We start from the raw sequence: 22,000 nt of genomic DNA on the forward strand, positions 1-22,000 counted from the left end.
GATGCAGAACTTGAGAGACTATTGAATGCTGAGAATGAACTGAGGGTTGGGGGGGAAGGAGGAGGGGGGAAAAGAGGTGGTGGTGATGGTGGAGGGCACTTAAGGGGAAGAGCACTGGGTGTTGTATGGAAAACAATTTGACAATAAAATATTATGGAGGAAAATTAATAATAATAATAAAACCATACCTGTCAATATTTTTGTCAAGAAAACACCTTCATTTGCTTACTAATCTGTAGTTAATTCATAATAACATAGGTGAAAAGTCAAGCTTATCAACATAGGCCTTATATTGGTAATGGGATTCAGGGTTTACATGGATATATATTTAGCTCATTTCTTTACACTTTTTTCAGCTGTTGTGACTAAAAAATATGAAACTACACAACCATTGTTTAAAAAATAAATAAAATATTATTTGAAGTGATTTTCTCATTATCAAGGGTAAATGACAAATTTTTCATCTACATACATATTTCCTCCAGACAAAACATTTTTCTCCTCAGTACAGTTGCCTTGTGAAACCATGTTGTAATTAGTTTACATTGTAAATGTACTATCATATTAATATTGCTGTGCAGAGCTTACTTCTATGGTGTTAGTTTTATATGACTTGAATACATAGAAGGAAGGAGACACTTTGTTCCCTTCTCAGAAATCAGTTTATGATACTCTATTATCAGCAAGAAAGAAGTACTATTTCTACTAAAATTAAACCTATGACTTTAGGTAAAATGTGCTGACATACTAAAGCAAAATATAATTTTGTCACTAATAATGGTGTAATGTGAATATCACCCATAAGATATGGACATTTTTACACATAGTATTTATTCTTAATCACTTTCATAAAACGCAATCTGAGTTTTATTTTTTAACAAAACCCTTTGAGTCATTTTGATAAGGTCAACAGAAAGCACAATCTTTTAACATTAGGTGATCAACTTTTTGACAATAGCAGGGCCAGCATAGCTAATGGAATAATAGCCTGCAGGGTCCAGCTAAATATGATATACGAACGTAATCAACCTCTGTGATGACTATTCAGAAGTAATCCCTTTAGCTTTGAACTGCAACACATATTTCAACAAGGCAAAAACCATATGAAGAAATTCTCTGCAGACCACACTGATACAATACAGCCTTCATATCCTGCTCTATGTGCTTGCTGCTTATGGTGAGTTTTAAATTTAAGGTAATGACTACTGTATATTCATGTGAGCATACAACAATACTTTTGATTTGTTGTGGAAAGGTTGAATCCATTACCAGGGGTCTAGTCTATAAACCCTGACACAACCTTTATGTACAAGTTATTATTTACCCTTTTCTAGAATAAGGCCACTAAAAATATTACGCATGCCAAAATTATAAAAACTCATTTACCTTCTCATTCACAAAACTACTAGTGTCTCCTCCATTTTAATTTGCACTCCTCTACTGATAATATTTTTTTAAATCTCATTTACATATAGTAAATGTATTATGTGAAAATTATAGGCCATTGTTTTCAAGTAAAGGAATGGGATGGTAAGTTGATTGCAAGTCAGCATTTGCTGACTTATTCTGTTGCTCTTTGGCATAGTACAGTCTAAGTGGAGGTATAAATAAGATCGTTTTGTTGCTTACCTGAGGGGATCTACCATTTGAGAGTCTACTATTAGCACCAGAAAAGTGTCTGTTTCTACTGAAATGGTAGATAGTGCAAGCAAATATTATAGTCTCAACATTGGTTCCGGTCTCCTTGTGGGAGTGGTATTGGTCCTTCTGTTCCAGCTTTCCTTGTAAGTCTTACAGATCAACCACAAATCACATTCCAAGTCAAACCCACAGCACAAAACCTAGGTTAGGAGTCAAAATGAGTGCTTTTGCAACAGTGTAACCAAAAACAAATCCTGTGGTGTTCACCTTATTGCCAATGAATAGAAGTATCAGAACATCTGATGAATTCAGGTGTTCCCCTATATAAATTAATCATTGCTAAGGTTTCCTAGCTCAGAGAGAGTGTGAATGTCTTTTATTTAAACTGGCAACCTTGGCCTAAGTTGAGTAAAAGAATAGCTACAGATACAGCTATTCTTCTCAGAGAATCTACTTGGGAAATATTCCCACTAAAAATCCTCTTTCTTCAACATCTGGGGAATGATTGCTAAACAATGATTTGAGACAAACCAGGCATAATTTTAAACTTGGAAAATCCAGGAAAGATTTCCCCAGCTTAAGAGATGTTACATCCTGCCAAGCCAAAGAGAATGCTGAGTTTAAGATGTTAGATAGTATAATATAGGTATTAGGAGGTTAGGATGTTCTACATATTGTGATGCAATGAAAAATATTAAACTGAGAAGCCCAAGATAGTTCCTTACCTAAAATAACGATAAAAACACATTAGGTAAGATAAAAGCTAAGCTCCTATTACAAAGAGTCTCCAAAGTACAGTAGCTTAAGAATATACAAATTTGTTTCTTCCTTAATCCTGAAGTGAGCAGTCTACATTTACAAGGTAGCTCCACAGGCAATTTGGGGACCAAGATCTTCCATTTTATTGCTCTGCCATCCCCTAAGGCAGGGTTTCTCAATCTTGCATTATTGAAATTTTGAGCTAGATGATTTTTTTTCTTGCTGAGGGGGCTGGACTATGGCTGTCATGGTCATTGTAAGATATTTAGAAGCATCCCTGGCCTCTCTCTATCCATTGAATGCCAGTAGCACTTCCACCTATGAGTTGGGACGACCAAAAAAATGTCCCCAGACATTTTCAAAGCCACCTGTGGGGCAAAATCACTGCCAACTGAGATCCACTGGCTTAGGGTATTGTCACATCTGCATGTTAGAAACTGAATCATAGGGTAATGGCTCTATGTCCAAGATTGAGGAAAAGGAAAAATTTGAGGAATAAATGGCCATTGTCAACACTCAGACCCAGAAGCAGTATGGATCACTTTTGTTCACATTCAGTGGTGAGAATTTAGTCATGAGGCTTCAACTAAGTATGTATTTGCTGATGAGGAAGATTAATAGCCAAGAAACACAAACAAACAAACACAAAACCCTGAGAAGTGGGAGGCAGAAGGAATTACTGGAGCCATGTCTGATGTGGGCAAGACTGATGAGGTCTAGTGAAGGTGTAGAGGGCTTAGTCTTAGTAGGTCAGATAGAGCATATAGAACAAAAACAGGTAGGTAAGTAACTGTTAACACAGAGCTTGTGGAAGGTTTTTTTCCTATTGTTTTTTATTCCACCATGAGACCAGAAAATAAAATCATCAACTGAAAACAATGATCCATGTGTAACATTAGAGATTTGAGAAAATAGAAGAAAGAGCTAAACAGTCATCTAGGAGAGTACAAGAATGAATGGACCAAGAATGTTTAAAAGGATGGCCTGAAAACATTAAAGGTCCACGTAATGTCTGTGGCTATAAATTTAAAGTAAGACCTGGTTGTATATTTTTTTCCAGCCACACTGAGGTAGATATTACAGGAAAGGAATAGGGAGACAGTTGGGTTTATCTAGGGTTATAGTTTTGTCAAATGAGTATGACAAAGTATAATGAGGTCAGGCTATATGCAAGGGGGAGAATGACCATAGAATTTAAGTTAAACAAAGAAAGGAGAGATGGTGTCTAAATGGAGAGGAATAATGAAAATGGGACAGCATTGGAGGTCCCAGGGAAGTAGAAGAATTGCTGGTGTTGGGGTACTAGAAGGAGTGATCTAGAAGGATAAAGCTGGAAGTAGTTGAATGCTTGCAGCTGGATTTGCAGGGGACTTGAAGTTACTGCTAATGGCAAGGTCTAAGTATATCCCTGGGAATCAACGACTGAAGTAGGGTGTGGTCTAAAAGAACAGAGCTCAAGGAATTGAGGCTCAAGGTGAAGAATCTTCTACATGTACACTTAAACTGCTAAATTAAGAAAGTAGTAGCAATGTAACAATAAGCCACTGATCAAATCAACTGAGAATGATCCCAGTTGTGGGTAGATCACAATAGTTAGTTGTATAAACTGATGACTGACTTTTGGAAGGGAAGGGAAGGGAGGAAGAAAAGGAAGAAGGAAGGAGGGAAGGAAGGAAGGTGAGTGTCCTGACAGAGAACAATAAGGTGTAAGGAGGGCATCTGACAAATCCAGGTCCAATGGTAGCGAGACTGACAAAAAGAAAAATAAGAAAGGCTACTGGGCTGTCAGTGTCCTTTGAGAGCAGTCATGTTTCTGTTAGAGCAAGAAAGTAAAAGTAATTCAGAAAATGGAATGAGGATACAGTGGAAGTGTTTCAGGAGCTATAGTAGGAGATGGGGACAAAGTAGGAAATATATAGAGCCTTAAAGAAAATAGAATATGAGGTGGGGGGGGGCACCTGGGTGGCTCAGTTGGTTAAGCATCCTACATTGGCTCAGGTCATGATCTAACAGTTTGTGAGTTCCAGCCCAGCATCCGGTTCTGTTCTGACAGCTCAGATTCTGGAACCCACTTCAGATCTGTGTCTCCCTCTATTTCTCTGCCCCTCTCCTGCTCATGCTCTGTCTCCCTCTTTCTCTCTGTCTCTCAAAAAAAATAAACATTTAAAAAAATTTTTAAAAAGAAAGAAAATAGAATACAGGAAATGAAAGGGCACCTGGAGTCTGAGGCCTATGATAAACAAGAATAAAAAGCACATTATTGGATTAGTCCCAGTGGATTCAACTCAAAAGTTGAAAGGCAGATATGAAAGTTAAATAAAAAATTAACATGCTTCTTAATATGTATATGCTTTGCATATCTTATTTAATTATTTGGATACTTGATATTGCTCTCTAAATTAATTTTCCTTCTGAGTGTTATTTTAATGAGTCATTTTATCCCCCAAAAGGTGGCTCTTCCAGTGGCCATTTTATATATCCCAAGAACTCTGTGGATTAGGAATTCAACCATGGTTTGGCTAGACATGAGTTGAGGTCACCTGATGGTGGTGCTCAGCTGACAGATAGGCTAGTTTGAAGGATCCAAGACAGTTTCCCTCACAGACTGGAGCCTTGGAGGGATGGCTGGAAGTTTGGACTCACCTGGTACACTCAACTGAAGCATCTTCTATGTGGCCTCTCCAGGATGGCAGGATGGTAGGGCTTATTGTAAGGTGACTGGCTGGCTTCCTCCAAAGCAAGCACCCTAAGCAAACCAGGAGGAAGCTGCACAGCCTTTTTTGACCTCAGTGATCATACAGCCACTTCCTCTACATTCTAATGATTACAAAAGGATCCTAAGCCTAGTCCAATTTCATGAGAAGGTGAATTAGACTCCACCTTTTGATGGGGAAGTGACAAGGTCATACTGTTGAGAAACATGTAAAGTGGGAGATAAGGTGGCCATGGTTGACGAATATAATCTGCCCTGGTGACACAGGGAATACATACACTTTGATCATACAAGTGATCAGGGTAGGTATTTCTGGAAAGGGATTCCCAGGTTCAAGCTCAATATAACTGTAAGTTGTAATTCTGATAAGCCATTAAACTTATATATCTCTTTTCCTGTAGGGGGATCTAGAAAATCCTCACTAGGAAGTTTGTATCAAATCCCAGAGAATTTGAAAGAAGAACTCAATGGGTAAGATGAACCAAGTAAAAAGTTTCTGTTGTATACACTCTAGGCAAAATATTAAGTACAAACTGGTTCTCCAAACACAAGAAGAATAGTTTCATCTAGTACTTGTTCATACTAAAACACTGTCTGAAAATATCATAGATTTGCTTTTAAATATTACATAAGGTTAAGTGTTTTTCATCTTTTAAGCTATGTCAGAAAATTACAGAAAACAAAATATCTTTCAAGCAAATGTCTTTTACTTTCTGCCCCAATATAAAATTAAATTTTGTATTTGTATATTTCAGATTTCCAGATAATCGAAAAAATGAGACTTAAACCAGCTTTTGACTCAGCAACAAAGCAAGAAGAAATTTATCATGTCACCTTAGTCTTGATAACTGTCATAGGAATATGTTACAAATAATACAGATACAGTTATAATAAAACTCTGACTATATTTAGATTGGATTTTGTATTACAATGTACTACTACTAATTTAATCTAAAATTCATGAAAATAAAAAATGTATCTCAAATGCTTAGAAATATCAACAATTATTCATAAAACAAACTATAAAATTTTCCTCTTATCCACTATTCCACGAGAAAAAGTGTAATTATAGAATCAAATTTGGTTGTGCCTAATGAGAAAATAATTTTATTTTGATTTTTAAAAAATTTTTTTAGAAAGAAAGAGTGTGTGAGTGGGGACGAGGGGCACAGGGACACACGCACACACAGAGAAAGAGAGCGAGAATCTCAGGCAGGCCTCCCTCCACACTCCGTGCAGACCCCAGCAAAGGGCTCTATGTCGTGGCCTTGGGATCATGACCTGAGCTGCAATCAAGAGTCGGATGCTAAACAGACTGAACCACCCAGGTACCCAGAGAAAACCATTTTAAACTTAGGGAAATCTATACTGAATAAACGTGGGAGAATATTCATTAAATTTCAGGAAGAATTTTCAACATAGAAAGTTAATAAGCAATGGAGACTATTAAAGTGGTAAGCACCATTCAAAACAGTTGCCTTCACCTGTGAAGGAATCGTCTGTGTCCTCTACTCACACCACTTGTGACACCAAATGCATGAAGTTTTACACACTAAGCAATTTTCCAATTCTCAGCAGATACTGAGTGGGTGACGCTAACTGCCAGGAGTCAGTACAGATCCTAGATTGAGGGATCAGTTCCACAGGATTGTTCCCACCTGAAATGCCAGTCGCAAGTCCCAAGGTGTCACTTATACTTCTGACTGACATGGCTACATCGTGAGGATTCCCACAACCCCCTCCTTAACATCAATAATTTGCTGTATCAGCTCACAGAATTCAGAGAAACACGTACTTACGTTGCCAGTTTATTATGAAGAATGTAATAAGAGACAGAGATAAGGAGCCAAATAGAAGAGATACGTTGGTAAGGCATGGGCGAGGAGCTGGTGCTTCCCTGCCCTTCCTGGACGCACCTGTCCCCCCAGCCCCTCTGTACATTCACCACCCCAGAAGCTCCCCAGATCCCTTCAGTGGGGTTCTTATGGAGTTCTCTAACATAAGTATGAGATATTGAATCATTGACCGTTACTGATTATGTCAACCTCCAGCCCTCCCCCCTCCCCAAAGGTCAGAGGATAGGCCTGGAAGTTTCAAAACTCTAATCACCTGGTTGGCTCCCCTGGAAACAAGACCCCATCCTTAAAGGCTTTGCAAAAGTCACCTCATTAACATAAACTCTGGTGTAGTTAAAAGGGGCTTGTTATGAGTAACAAAAGATGATCCTTTCACCTTTATCAATCCAGAGCTATGTCAGGACCTGGAGACAAAAACCAAATATTATAACAAAAGATATTCCTTCCACCTTTAATGAAATTTTTTATTTATTGTATTACATTAGGACCTCTGTGCCAGGAATCAAGAACAAAAACCAAATATATGTTTCTTAACACTATCAGAACATTACATTGTGTAGAACTTTATTTTATGATAGTTTTAGCCGATAGGATATAATTGACCCTTGAACAACACAGGTTTGAACTGTGTAGGTCCACTAATACATGTAGGTATATTTATATATAAATATAGTATAGTACTATGTTTTGTCTTCCTTGTGACTTTCTTAACATTTTCTTTACTCTGGTTTACTTTTTTGTGAGAATACAGTATCTAATACATATAAGATACAAAAGATCAACTGTTTTATGTTATCAGTAAGGCTTCCAGTCAATATTAGGCTATTAGTAGTTAAGTTTTGGGGAAGTCAAAATTATATGTGAATTTTAACTGTGCAGGGAATTGGTGCTACTAATCCTTACTTTGTTCAGAGATGAATTATATAATAAAATGTATCCATGTCAATTTTTTTATTTTTTAAATGTTTTATTCATTTTTGAGAGACAAAGAGAGAAACAGCATGAGCAGGGGAGAGTCAGAGAGAGAGGGAGATACAGAATCTGAAGCAGGCTCCAGGCTCTGAACTGTCAGCGAACCCACAAACTGTGAGATCATGACCTGAGCAGAAGCCTGACGCTCAACCAGCTGAGCCACCCAGGCACCCCTCCATGCCTATTTTAAAAGATTAAGAAAATGCTTCAGTCTTAGGCCCCTCCCCTAGTGTGTCTTACCATAATAAATGCATTGAAACCCCTGGTTTTCTATATAGAAACAAATTTATAATGTGTTCCCATCTCACATTATCTGATCAGATAGAATTATAAATATACAGAATCATACAGAATATATAATATATATTATATATATGATAAATATATAGATTTATAATATACAAGGGAATTGTGTTTCTAATCTTGTGTTGGGGAATGCCCTCCTAATTAAGGAATCAAAGTCAGGTGCAGAATTAACAATTACAACATATGATTACATTAAAATATTCATACAGTGAAAAGGTCACTAAACAAAATTAAAACACCAATGACAGAGCAGAAGAATTTGCAACAACAATCAAAAAAACTGATGCCCATGAAACACAATTTATGAAAAAAATTAATAAAGGAGAACATGAGGAGAAAGAGGAAAAGAAAAAGAAAAAGATAATCTAGTATGAAAAAGGACAGAGCATACCATTGGAATTGAAGTCATTATCAGCTTAAAATAAATTGCTATATATATAAGATATTTTATGGAAGCCTGATGGAAACCACAAAGCAAAAGCCTTTAGTAGTTACACAAAACATAAAGGAATATGAGCATAACACTACATAAAATTATCAAATCATAAAGAAAAAGAGCAAGAGAAGAAAAAAACATAAGAATGACAAAGCAGCCAGAAAGCAAGTTTAAAAGTGGCAAAAAGTCCAAGCTATCAATACTTATTTTAATGTAAATGTAAACAGACAAAATACTCCAATCAAAAGACTCAATGGATTAAAAAAAGAGAAAAAGACCCAACTATTGTCACCTACAGGAGACTCTCTTCAGCTTTAAAGATACACAAGACTTCAAGTGAAGGGATGGGAAAACATTACATAAAAATGGAAACCAAAAGAAAGCTAAAATAGCTATGTTTATATGAGACAAAATAGACTTTAAGTCAAAGACTGCAATAAGAGACTAAGGACATTATATAGTAATAAAGGAGACAATCCAACAAAAAGATATAACATTTGTAAATATTAATGCACCCAACATAGAAATACCTAAATATAGAAAGCAAATATTAACAGACCTAAAGGAAGAAATCGACAACAATACAATACTAGTAGGGAACTTTAATACTCCCACTTGCATCAATAGATAGATCATCAAGACAAAAAATCAATAAGGAAACATTGGCCTTAAAGGACACATTAGACCAGATGGACTTAACAGACATATCCAGAACATTTCATTCAAAAGAAACAGAGTACACAGGGAACATTCTCCAGGACAGATCATATGTTAGGCCACAAAACACATATTTAAAACTTGAAGGTTGAAAATATATTAAGCATCCTTTCCACCAACAATGCTATAAAACTAAAAATTAACTACCAGATGAAAACTGGAAATATCACAAATATGGGAAGTTTAACCAACTGCTACTGAGCCACCAATTAGTCAACAAGCTATCAAATACATTTTCAAAATACCTTGAGACAAATGAAAATGGAAATACAACACACCAAAACTTAAGGGATGCAGTAAAAGCAGTTCTAAAAGGGAAGCTCAAAGTGATAAATGCTTGTATTATGGGGGGAAAAAGATCTCAAAGAACCTAACTTTATATCTAAAGGAACTAGAAAAAGAACTAGAAAAAGAAATTAAATCCAAAGTTAGTAGAAGGAATGAAAGAACAAAGATCAGAGTGGAAATAAATGAAATAAAGACTAAAAAAACAATAGAAAAGATGAATGAAAATAAGAGCCTTTTTTTAAAAAATAAAATAGACAAACCTTTAGGTAGATTCATCAAGAAAAAAAGGAAAGGTTTATTTGTTTATTTTAATAAACAAAACCAGAAATGAAAGAGTAGATGTTACAACTGAAAACAGAAAGACAAAGGATCATAAGAAACTACTGTAAACAAGAATGCACCAACAAATTGGACAACCTAGAAGAAATGGAGAAATTCCTATAAACATACAATCTACCAAAATTGAATCATGACATAGAAATTTTGACTAGACCAATAGTAGGTAGACTTAAATTACCAGTTACTAGTATTTATTATGAGTATTTTACTGGTAATTACCAATAAGGAGATTGAATCAGTAATCAAAAACCTCCCAACAAACAAAATCCCAGGACTGATGGCTTCACTGATGATTTCTACAAAATGGTTTTTTGAGAGGCAGAGAGAGAGGGAGAGAGAGATTTCCAGGCAGGCCTCACTTTCATAGTGAAGCCTGATGCAGGGCTCAATCTCATGACTATGAGATGGTGACCTGAGATCAAGAGCTGGATTCTTAACTGACTGAGCCACCCAGGCAACCCTTTATCAAATACTTTTAAAGGAATTAAAATCAATCTTTCTCAAACTCTTCCAAAAAATAGACTAGGAGGGAACAATTTCCGTGTACAGGACCAGCATTTCCCTGGTACCAAAACCAGACAAAGACACTAGAGGAAAAGAAATTACAGACCAATATTTCCGATGACTATAGATGCAAAAATCCTCAACACTGCAATTATAGTTACCAATGCTAGATCATATATTTGAAAGTTTCTAACAAAGTAGATCTTAAAAGTTCTCATCACAAGGGGTAAAACAAATTTGTAACTTTGTGAGGTAATGAATAGCAAATAAGCTAATTGTGGTGATCATTTTGCAATATTTACATACATAGCTCAAATCATTATATCATACCCTTAAAATGAATACAATGTTATATGTCAATTATATGTCAGTAAAATTGGGAAAAAATTAAAAAGTTCTCTTAAAAAAGACAAATTACAAGCTGGAAGAAAATATTTGAAAACTCTGTCTGATAAGGACTAATCTCAAAATTATATAAGGGGCGCCTGGGTGGCTCAGTCGGTTAAGCCTCCGGCTTCAGCTCAGGTCAGATCTCACGTTCGTGGGTTCAAGCCCCGCATCAGGCTCTGTGCTAACAGCGAGCTCAGAGCCTGGAGCCTGCTTCCAGTTCTGTGTCTCCTTCTCTCTCTGCCCCTCCCCCTCTCATGCTCTGTCTCTCTCTGTATCAAAAATAAATAAAACAAAAAAAAATAAAAATTATATAAAAAACTCATAACTCAGTAAGACAAAGAATGCAATATAAAACAGAGGCAAAAAATTTGAACATTTCACCAAAGATACATAAATAGCAAATAAGCACATGAAAATATCCTCAATACCATTAATTATTAGAGAAATGCTGATGGACACCACAATAGATCTCATACTGCATGCCTAGGAAAATGGCTATAATTTAAAAATCTGAAAATTCCAAGTTTTGTAAAGATGTGGAGCAACTAGAACTCTCAAAATTACTAATGGAAATGCAAAACTGCACAGCAGTGTTGGAAGTTTAGTAGTTCCTTCTAAATTTAAATACACACCATATGTGTATGTTATTTACCCACTCTGTTATTTACTCAAAAGAAGTGAAAACATAAATCTACACAAAGACCTGTATGTGAATATTTATAACAGTTGTATTCATAATGGTCAAAAACTGGAAATCACCAAAATATCCATCTACTGGTGAATAAATAAGTTGTGGCATATTCTATAGAATGAAATACAGCTCAACAATAAAGTGAAAGCAACTGTTGATACATATAACACAATGAATTTCAAAAGCATGCCAAGAGAAAGAAGCCAATCACAAAAATTGTATTTATCCTGGAAAAGCCAAAACTGCAGAATGAAAATCAGATGGATGGTTGCCATGAGCTGGGGGTAGAGGAAGGGAAGTGACTATAAAAGAATATGAAGCAACTTTGGGGGCTATAGATATATTCTAAATCTTGACTTTAGTGGTCATTGTACAACTACATACACTACTCAAAGGTAATGGAGTAGGGTATAAGTGAGGATACTGTATAAACGAGGGTGAATTTTACTAAGTAAATTATAACTCAATAAATAGAACTTAAAAATAAAAAGGAGATATGGCTACTCAGTAAATTCAGCCTGATCACACTGCTATTTAAATATTGTTATGTGTATTTGTGGTTAATGTATATATGTATGAGTATAGAAAAAGGTCTTACGTGATTTAAATGCAAATGTGAGCTGCAATTTTCTCTAGGGAATAGAACTGAAAATGATTTTATTTTATTTTTTAAAGTTTATTTACTTATTTTGAGACAGAGAGAGAGAAAGCAGGAGCAGGAGAGGGGCAGGGAGAGAGAGAGAAACGGAGAATCCCAATCAGGCTCTGCACTGTCAGGACATAGCCCAATGTGGGGCTTGAACTCACAAGCCATGAAATCATGATCTGACCCAAACAAAGAGTTGGATGTATAACTGACTAAGCCACCTAGGTGCCTCTGATTTTATTTTTTATACATCTCTATTGGTTTAGTTTTTTCCACATGCAGAACTATATGCTGTGGATATATGTTTTAACAATAAAAAACATTAAAGACAAAAAAGATTCTTCTACCATGTGTATAGCGTTTCCTTAACCATTTTCACTAAAAATATACCATCTCATCTCACTCTATTTAAAAGTAAGCTCAGCCATGATAAAACTTTTTCCTTTCATAAGAACAATTCTGGCTTCGAAGTTCTAAATTCAAATAACAAATACTTCTTTTTTCCTTTGAAGCTTTTTCTGTAACAATAGCCTTTTAATAGTGTCTTCTTATAAGAGCCTTTAAAAATATGTCTGGAAAGTTTTGTGAGAATGTTTGTAATCAAAATGCCCTCATCCCTTCTAAGGGATCTAATCTGAAGATTTCCTTGGCAGTTTCTCCTTAAATTTCAACTGGAGTCACTTTCTTTATTTGTGAACAAATATGAAAACTACACTTTTTGTGACGCCTGATGCAAATCATAATTGCAGCAAGTGCAAGTCTCTGTAAAAGGCTCTTCCATACATAGAGCAGCAAGGACCAGTCACTGAGAACCTAAGTATTTACCATGGTTTCCAACGCCTTTTAAGTCACGATAACAGTGCCTAAAATACAACACTCCATCCATAATGTGCTGTAATTACTTTAGCTTTCAGTTTCGCTTTTGAAAATTTACTACATCATTTGTCTTTTATAGTAAGATTCTTCAAAAATTGTTTATTTTTTCTGAAGTTTATTTTGAGAGAGACAGAACATGAGCAGGGGAGAGGTGGAGACAGAGGAGAAAGAGAGAATCCCAAACAGGCTCCACACCTAGCATGGAGACCAACTTGGGGCTGGATCTCACAACCATAAGATCATGACCTGAGCTGAAATCAAGAGTCAAGGCCCAACCAACTGAGCCACCCAGGTGCTCCATAAGATGAGTAGTTTTAATGCCTTCCTTCCAAAGTTATTTTGTTCAGATATTTTTAAAGAAGGTATTACATTATCATTATCACTGACAGATACTTATTTTTCCTCCATCCACTCACACATACCATGAAAATTATAAGCTATATTCTGGAGAGTAGTGTGGCCATGCAATTATTATGGGATTTTTATATTTAAAAATTATGATCTAAATGGACTGAAAATCAAAGAAAGAAAAATACCCAAATGATGTAGGTTTAATTACTACTCCACTAAAAATTGCTTTTATTTCCAAACATTTGCTTTTGTATCTAACCATCTCAACCTCTACCTGAAATAACAGTTCTTTGTAGAATCATATCTATAAACTTTATGAAACTACAATTGATTATATTAGGTTATTGTTGCCCAAATTTTGGATTTTGAGTATATACTCAAAAAAATATGTGTGTGGGTATACATATACATGTGAATTACTTCAAAATTTCTTTTAAACATTCTCAATAATTATTTTCTTGGACAATCTAGGATTCACCAGGCTGAATAAATTTGGCATCAGAGAATAATAAGCTTATCCCCACTTTATAATCCCTAAACTTTTAAACATGTTCTGCATCTGCTGGTGTTCAAAGAAGTACAAATTAAAACAACAGTGTAATACTAATATTTTGTCTATTTACATGATCAAAAATTAAAAAGAATAAAAATAACAGGTGTTACAATGGTGAGTAAACAAGGGGGTAGAAATGTAAATTAAAAAAAAAATCTGAGAGTAATGTGACAGTATGTACCAAAGCTTTTAAAAACTATGACCCTACAATTTCATTTCTAAGAATTTATCTTAGGAAATAATCAGACAAGTGAGAAATGATGGAGGTACAATGCTATTATTGAAGTTGCTTTCTCATGCTAACATAAGAACAAGCAAATAATACCTAGGTTCAACCTAAATTCCCAATAATAAATAATGGGTCAAATAATTTATAGTACCTTCATACTAGGTATATTAGTTTTCAATTGCTGCTGTAATAAATTACTACAAATATAGCAGCTTAAAATAATACTCATTTATTAACCCCACAGTTCTGCAGGTCAAAAATCTAGGCTGACGTGGCTGGGTTTTCTGTTTTGGGTCTCAGAAGGCCAAAGTCAAGATGTGTGCTTAGCTGGGCTCCTTATCTGACAGAACTGGGATAAAATCTGCTTCCACCTTTCATTAGGTTGTTGGCAGAATTCAATTCCTTGCAACTGCAGGACTGAGGTCTCCTTCCCTGCTGGCTGTCAACCAAGGGCCACCCTCATCAACTGTTCCTTCCTATAGCTGCCTCATCAGCGAAGTGGGGTGGAGGGTGGTTCATAAATCTACTCTACCAAACCATGGAACAAAATGCAGTAACTAAAAATGGTGACTGTAAAGTTGATTTTAGGCTTGCCTGTCCCCAAATATAAACCAGTTATGAAAATACTGAAATGTTCAGCCAAATGCTTCTGTTGACTACAGTTCTGTAGGACTGTCCCAGGCCCTTCTATCCAGTGCCTAGATATTCTGCCAGAGCCACCTCCGGGATGACCACAGCATCACTTCCTGATCTAGCAATTAAAGGACTAATGCCTGCCATAGTTGTAAACCTTTGGGCTACAGTCTGTCCTTTCATTGCTTGGTGTCCGTGGAACAGTAATCATTAATTATTTTTAATGTCATCCTTAGATTTGCCTGTATATTTAATGGCAGAAAAGAAAGATATTACAATACTATTAAGTGAGGAAAGAAGATCTATTTATTTATTTAGAATGAATAGATACATTGATAGATTTGATAATGATGATAGATATACACACATATATATGTGTACATTGAATTGGTTTATTTATTTTAGTGAATGTATATAAGAACAAATCCTGAAATTTGCATGGTTTATTTATATTACTAAATATGCATAGATGCAATTTCTGAAAGATATACCATAAAACACTAATAGTTGTTATTTCTTAAAGATAGAATTTCAGGTGATATAAATTTAATTTTTAAAATTGTCCCTATTTTCCAATGAACAAGGATTACTGATATCATAAAAAGAATATCTGATAAAGACAAAACAAGTTCTGAACCTTTCTTTCTATGACTGTGAGGAGGAAAAAATGTCTTTATTTTTGACCCTCTATTTCTTAATAAAATGGACTACATGATATTTTTCATCCTTTCTAGATCTAAGAGCTTCTGATCCTTTCTAGACCACTCAACAATGTACTTAGGTTCAAACCAGGTTAAAATGGAGGGAGAGGAGAAGAAGGCCATTAAAGTTTTAAGAAATTAAGTCTTCATTTTGTCCATTTAAAACATTGTAGAAAGCTATAATTTCTTTTTAAGGTGACATGATTCACTCAAGATCAAGATTCTCATTGCAATTACTTATTTACCTTTGCTAATTGTCAAGGTGGTGTAGGTTTATTCTAGCTTTTAAACCACATGTCCCGAACTGTCATTATTGAAGCAACAAGCACTGAGGATACCGTAGATGACAGCGGACATGACAGAGAAGCTCTATCCATGGACCCAACATTCAAGATGGAGAACACAAACCGTGTCATAACAAGTGAGTAAATAAACAAGACAGATAGTTATAAAATCTTGAAGGAAATAAAAGAGGGAGTAATATTTGAACAGAGACCTGCAGGATGAGAAGACTATAGCAGTTTGAAAAGCCAAAAGCAGCAGCATTCTAGCAGAGAGAAGAGCAATGCAAAGGCTCTGAGGCAAGAAAAAGCTGACGTGTTTGTGGAATACAAATGAGAACTGTGTGATTGCACTAGAATGAGTGGGAGACCGTGGCATCAGATGAAGTTAAAGTGAAATAGGCAGGTACCAGATTATATAAGTATCCTTAGATGAGGGTAAAGAATTCAGATTTTATTGTAAATACCAATGGGAAGTCACTCCAAACTTTTATTTTTTAATCTCTTAAAACATTTTTTAAGTTTTTTTTCAAGAGATAACAGATTGGGGAGGGGCAGAGAAAGAAGGAGAGAGAGGACCCAAAGTAGGCAGGCTCCATGCTGTCAGCACAAAGCCTGACATGGGGCTCAGACCCATGAACCACATCAGACCATGATCTGAGCCCAAGTCTGACACTCAACCCACTGAGCCACCCAGGTGCCCCCATTAAAAACTTTTAAACATGGAAGAGATGTGTTTTTGAAAGTGTTAAACACAACTTTGGCTGTTGAGTAGAGAAGAGAACATAAGAGGGCAACAGTGGTACCGTGGAGACCCATTGGGAGGCACCACAGGCACGAGACAGAGGAGGGTCACTAAGAATAACAGGGGTCAATGAAGATGGGCAAAAGCAAATGGTTTAAAACTTATTTTTAAGATGCAATCTGCTGATTGTATAAAATTTGTTGATAAGGGTGGTTGAGATGATGAGAGAAAGAGGGAAAATCAAAATGGATCCTAGTTTTTCCTTAAGAAATGTGATGATTGGTAGTACATTTACTAAGATGGGAATGGCCATAGGAAGATCAAAGTTTGAGAGTGACATCAAGACTTTATTTTTTAACATTTATTTATTTTAGAGAGAAAGAGAGAGCAAGCAGGGGAAGGCCATAGAGAGGGAGACAGAGGATCAAAGCAGGCTCTGTGCTGACAGCACTGTGCCTGATGAGGGGAGAGACTCAAACTCAAGAACCGTGAAACCATGACCTGAGCTGAAGTTGGACACTCAACTGACTGAGCCACCTACATGCCCCATGAACTCTATTTTAGACACAAGTTTGAGACGCTTATTAAACCTCCTGTAGAAGTCAAAAAGGCAAACATCAAAGTGCAGAACTCAAAGAAGAGGTCAGGCTATAGATAACAGTTTGGAAGTCAACAGAATATGGATGGTAATTAAAGAAGAATGGACAGAGTGGAACATAGTCAATTCAAAATTTAGGGACAGTGAGTTTGAGTATAGGAAAAGGAAATCAATTGTGTTAACATAAGGCACATTATCAAAAAGAAGAAATTATAATTACATATTCATGATTCATCAAAAACTACGTGTTATTAAATACCTGAATTTAGAACTAAAGCTTAGAGAAGAATTTATTTTTAAGTAACAATTAGAGAAAAATAATTTCATCCTTTGAGAGAAATATAAACCTGAAATGTCTAACTTGTTACCAGCAAGTCACTTACTCATGAATAGAAATAGCAAAGTCAAGCAACAACACTGACTACGAGCCCAACATTGCCCAGCTAAGTGTTGTGCTGTGAGATAGGTAGCCGCTAGGATTTTAAGCCAAAAATTTTCACAAATTTCTAAGTAGCAGGTAATTATAATGAATTCATAATGCTCTTATTTCTGAAAACATTGCCTTTCCTTGTTTGAACACGTATGTACTACAAATGTTGAATATGCAAACTCATAGTAAGTGTTTAACAATGAAATGAAGTTAGCTCAATTTGACAGATAATACAATGATCCAGTAAGTTGGGCTTTTTCTCTGGTTTTCAGTAGATATTGACATTAGTAGAAGAAATTTTCAAAATTTAAATTGTTGGACACCCTTGCAAGTCAATTTTAAGTATACTTCTAACCAAACTGATTTTTTGAAGTTCCCTTTGAAGAAATATAATAATCAGTGTGCCCTAGTGGCTCAATCAGTTGAACGTCCGAATCTTGATTTTGGCTCAGGTGATGATCCCAGGGTTGTGGGATGGAGACCTGTGTCTGGCTCCATACTGAGTGTGGAGCCTGCGTAAGATTTTCTCTCTCTCTCCCTCTGCTTGTCTCCCCCATTTGCACTCTCTCTAAAATAAAATTTTACAGTAATCATACATATTATATCACTTCAGAATATAAACTGAGGGGCACCTGGGTAACTCAGTTGGTTGAGCATCTGACTCTTGATTTCAGCTCAGGTCATGATCCCAGGGTCATGGGATCGAGCCCTGGCATCAGGCTCTGTGCTGAGCACACAGCCCACTTAAGATTTTTTCTCCCGGCTTCGGCTCAGGTCAGATCTCACGGTTCGTGGGTTCAAGCCCCGCATCGGGCTCTGTGCTGACAGCTAGCTCAGAGCCTGGAGCCCGTTTCAGATTCTGTATCTCCCTCTCTCTCTGACCCTCCCCTGCTCCAGCTGTCTCTCTCTGTCTCTCAAAAATAAATAAAAAGCATTAAAAAATTTTTTAAAAAAAGATTTTTTCTCTCTCCTTCTCTCCCCTGCTCATGCTCTCTCAAATTAAAAAAATAAAATAAAATAACATATAGATATATAAAACATTTGTTGGCTTAGGATAATATTTAACATATCTGTATATAAAATTAATTTTACATAAATCCAATACATGTGATAGTGTTAGATATTTAAACTAATTTCTTGAGCATTTTTATGCCAACGTGTTAAATATGTAAAACACGATACCATTTTTACTTCCAAAAAGATTAACAATTTGTACCAGTTTCCTGATAATCAAAATTTGAATTTGATTATAAGTTACATTAACATAGATCAAGAAATCATGTGATAAAATATGAAAAATGTTTTTATTTCCTTTACTATTATAAAATTTCTTGAGCAATAAATATTAAGGCATCCAACATCATGACTTTCCATAATGATATATTTCCAAAACTCAAATATTTTTTAAAATTTTATCTTTATTTATTATTGAGACAGAGAGAAACCGAGCATGAGCAGAGGAAGAGAACAGAGAGAGAGAGAGAGAGAGAGAGAGAGAGACAGAATCTGAAGCAAGCTCCAGGACTGTGAGATCATGACCTGAGCCGAAGTTGGACACTTAACCGACTGAGCCACCCAGGTGCCCCCAAAACCCAAATCTTAAATTGTAATCTAACTCTATTTCTTATGGATAATATGATAATTTCAGCACACAAAGCATAGGTAGGGTTAACAATGCTATGAGGCAGGACAGCATAAAATTTAATGATATGGTTTCCATCCAAGACCAGACTACTTGCTTTAATAGCCTAGCTCTGCTACTTCCTAGCTGTGACTTTAGAAAAGTTACTTAACCTTCCTGTACCTAGTTTCTTTATCTTTAACATAGAGATTATTGGCATATGTGGCACCTGGGTAACTCAGGTGGTTAAGTGTTTGACTTCGGCTCAGGTCACGTTCTCACAGTTAGTGAATCCAATCCCACATCAGGCTCTGTGCTGACAGCTAAAAGCCTGGAGCCTGCTTTGGATTCTGTGTCTCCCTCTTGCTCTCTGACCCTCCCCTGCTTGCACACACAAGGATTCTCTCTCTCTGTCAAGAATAAACATTAAAAAATAAAAAATAGAGATAATTGACATATAAAAAGCTTGCAACTCAACAACAAAAATACAAATAACCCAATTTAAAATGGGTAGATGATTTGAATAGATATTTCTCTGAAGAAGATTTACAAATAGCCAATAGCACATATAATGATGCTTGCTATCATTCGTCATTAAGGAAATGCACATCAAAACCACAGTGAGTTACCACTTCATACCTACCGTATGGCCATCTTCAAAAACAGATGGACAATAACAAGTTTTGGAAGAATGTAGAAAAATTGGAACACGCATATCCTGCTGGTAGAAATTTAAAAATTGTGCAGCAGCTCTGGAGAAGAGTTTGGCAGCTCCTCAAAAAGTTAAACATAGAGTTGCCTTATGACCCAGCAATTTCACTCCAAAACAACTGAAAACAAATGTCCAAACAAAAGCTTGTACACAAATGTTTGAAGTAGCACTATTTGTAATAGCCAAAAAGCACAACAACTCAACAATGTACATAAGCTGATGAACGGGTAAACAAAATGCGGTATTTCATACAATGGATATTATTCAGCAATAAAAAGTAATGAGATGCTGATACATTTTACAACATGGATGAACTCTGAAAACATTATGCTACATGTAAGTAGTTAAACACAAAATACCACGTATTGTATGAGTCTGTGTATAGGAAATACCCAGAATCGGCAAAAATACAGAAGCAGAAAGTACATTAGTGGCTGCTTGGCACTGGGGACTTCAGTGGAAATAGAGAGTGACTCCTCATTGGTGTGGGATTCTCTGTTCTGAAATCACTCAGCAGTAGTGATTGCACACCTCTGTGCATATACTAACGCTACTGGGTTACACATAGTTTAAAAGCATGTTTTATGGTATGTGAATTATATCTCAATAAAGCTGTTATTCATTAAAGCAACAATAAAAAATAATATAAGATAATGATAGCACTTATTTCATGGGTGTTATCAAGATTAAAAGAGTTAATATTTGTAACACTCGACCCATAGTAAGTGCTATATAAGTGATAAATAAGAGAATTCTTATCAAGATAAAAGGTCTTGTTCTGACATACATCCCTCCCCACATTCCAAACACACTGCATTAGTAAAATAAATATAAAATAATTTGTAATATGTACAACCAATAAGGTATTAATACCTAGAATGTAATAAATTGCACAAATAAACAGGAAAATCAACACAGAAATGGATAAACTATAAAAGCAGACAGTTCAGAAGCTAAGCACTCCAAAGAGTCAAGAAAAATATGAGAATATAATCAACCTTATGGTTAATTAGGAAAATTCATAGTAAAAAAAAAACAAGATACATTTTATACACATCCAATTTGGCAAATAATACAATATTCTAATAACCACAAGTGTTGGGGAGAATGTGGAGAAGTGGAATGAACACTGGAGAGAGAAAGCGGATGCTCTCTAGTAAAGTTGAAGACAATTATACCCCATGAATCACGGAGCGCATACTCTAAAGGAACTTCCTCATAAATGTAGAACAAGACAAACAGAATTCTTATTGTACCTTTGTTTATGGTAATTAAAAAACTGAAATATCTATTATTATGAAAATAGATACTTTGTGGCATTCATCCAATGGAAACCACATACAAGAGCTAATGAATGAACTAGTACTATGACTGTCAACATGGACAAATCTCCAAAAACATAATTTTGTACAAAAATCTTAGAAAAGTGTATGTATCATAACATATTAACAAAATTTAAGAATGTAAAACAGTGCTATGTATTTTACACCTGGATGCTGTGTATGTGTGTATTTGTGTGTATAGCTAAAGATCAAAAGCAAAATGAGGATAACCAACAAATTTGACAGTTATGACTTTTTTTTACACAATTTATTTTTTTAACATATGCAATTATTTTCCATTATTTACAATACAGTAGTTACAATGATACTCCAAACAGAAAAGCAAAGTAAAAAATCAAAACCCCCACTTCTATTTCACGTAATTAGACTTATACAGAAATTAGAAGGTGTTTTTTAAATCATTTTGCCGTTTATACAACAGTCACATTTTAACTGGCAGAACAGCTCCCACGATGGACAGGACAGAACCTGGTCATGCAAGGAAAGACTGTGAAGATTTTCATAAAGTTTGAGGAGAGAAGGCCAGCACACAAGGATGGTTGCAGCAATCCCACACAGCTGTGTGGAGGTGAGCGAGGGGGCGGGAACCAAGGGTCTTCCGGCGGTGGTTGGTCTACATGTGTTGGCTTGAGCCCATTGCTCTCTCCTAAGGGGAATTTCCCAATATTC

General features: G+C 35.8%; 1 protein-coding gene across 3 annotated transcripts in view; it reads left to right on the plus strand.

The window, feature by feature from the left end:
- Positions 1 to 6,098, plus strand: part of TTC29 (tetratricopeptide repeat domain 29) — a 234,357-nt gene extending 228,259 nt beyond the window's left edge. For 2 of the 3 annotated variants that reach the window (XM_029955273.1, XM_029955328.1), the window contains exons 12-13: positions 5,515 to 5,584; positions 5,869 to 6,098. In XM_029955273.1, coding sequence (XP_029811133.1) covers positions 5,515 to 5,584; positions 5,869 to 5,899 — 101 coding nt within the window. In that variant the 3' untranslated portion in view covers positions 5,900 to 6,098. The remainder of the gene's footprint in view (positions 1 to 5,514; positions 5,585 to 5,868) is intronic. The other variant, XR_003914733.1, reaches the window with a different exon arrangement.
- The last annotated feature ends 15,902 nt before the right edge of the window (positions 6,099 to 22,000 follow it).

This window comes from Suricata suricatta, chromosome 1 (genome assembly GCF_006229205.1).
Source record: "Suricata suricatta isolate VVHF042 chromosome 1, meerkat_22Aug2017_6uvM2_HiC, whole genome shotgun sequence".
In the NCBI taxonomy this organism is placed as follows: Eukaryota; Metazoa; Chordata; class Mammalia; order Carnivora; family Herpestidae; genus Suricata; species Suricata suricatta.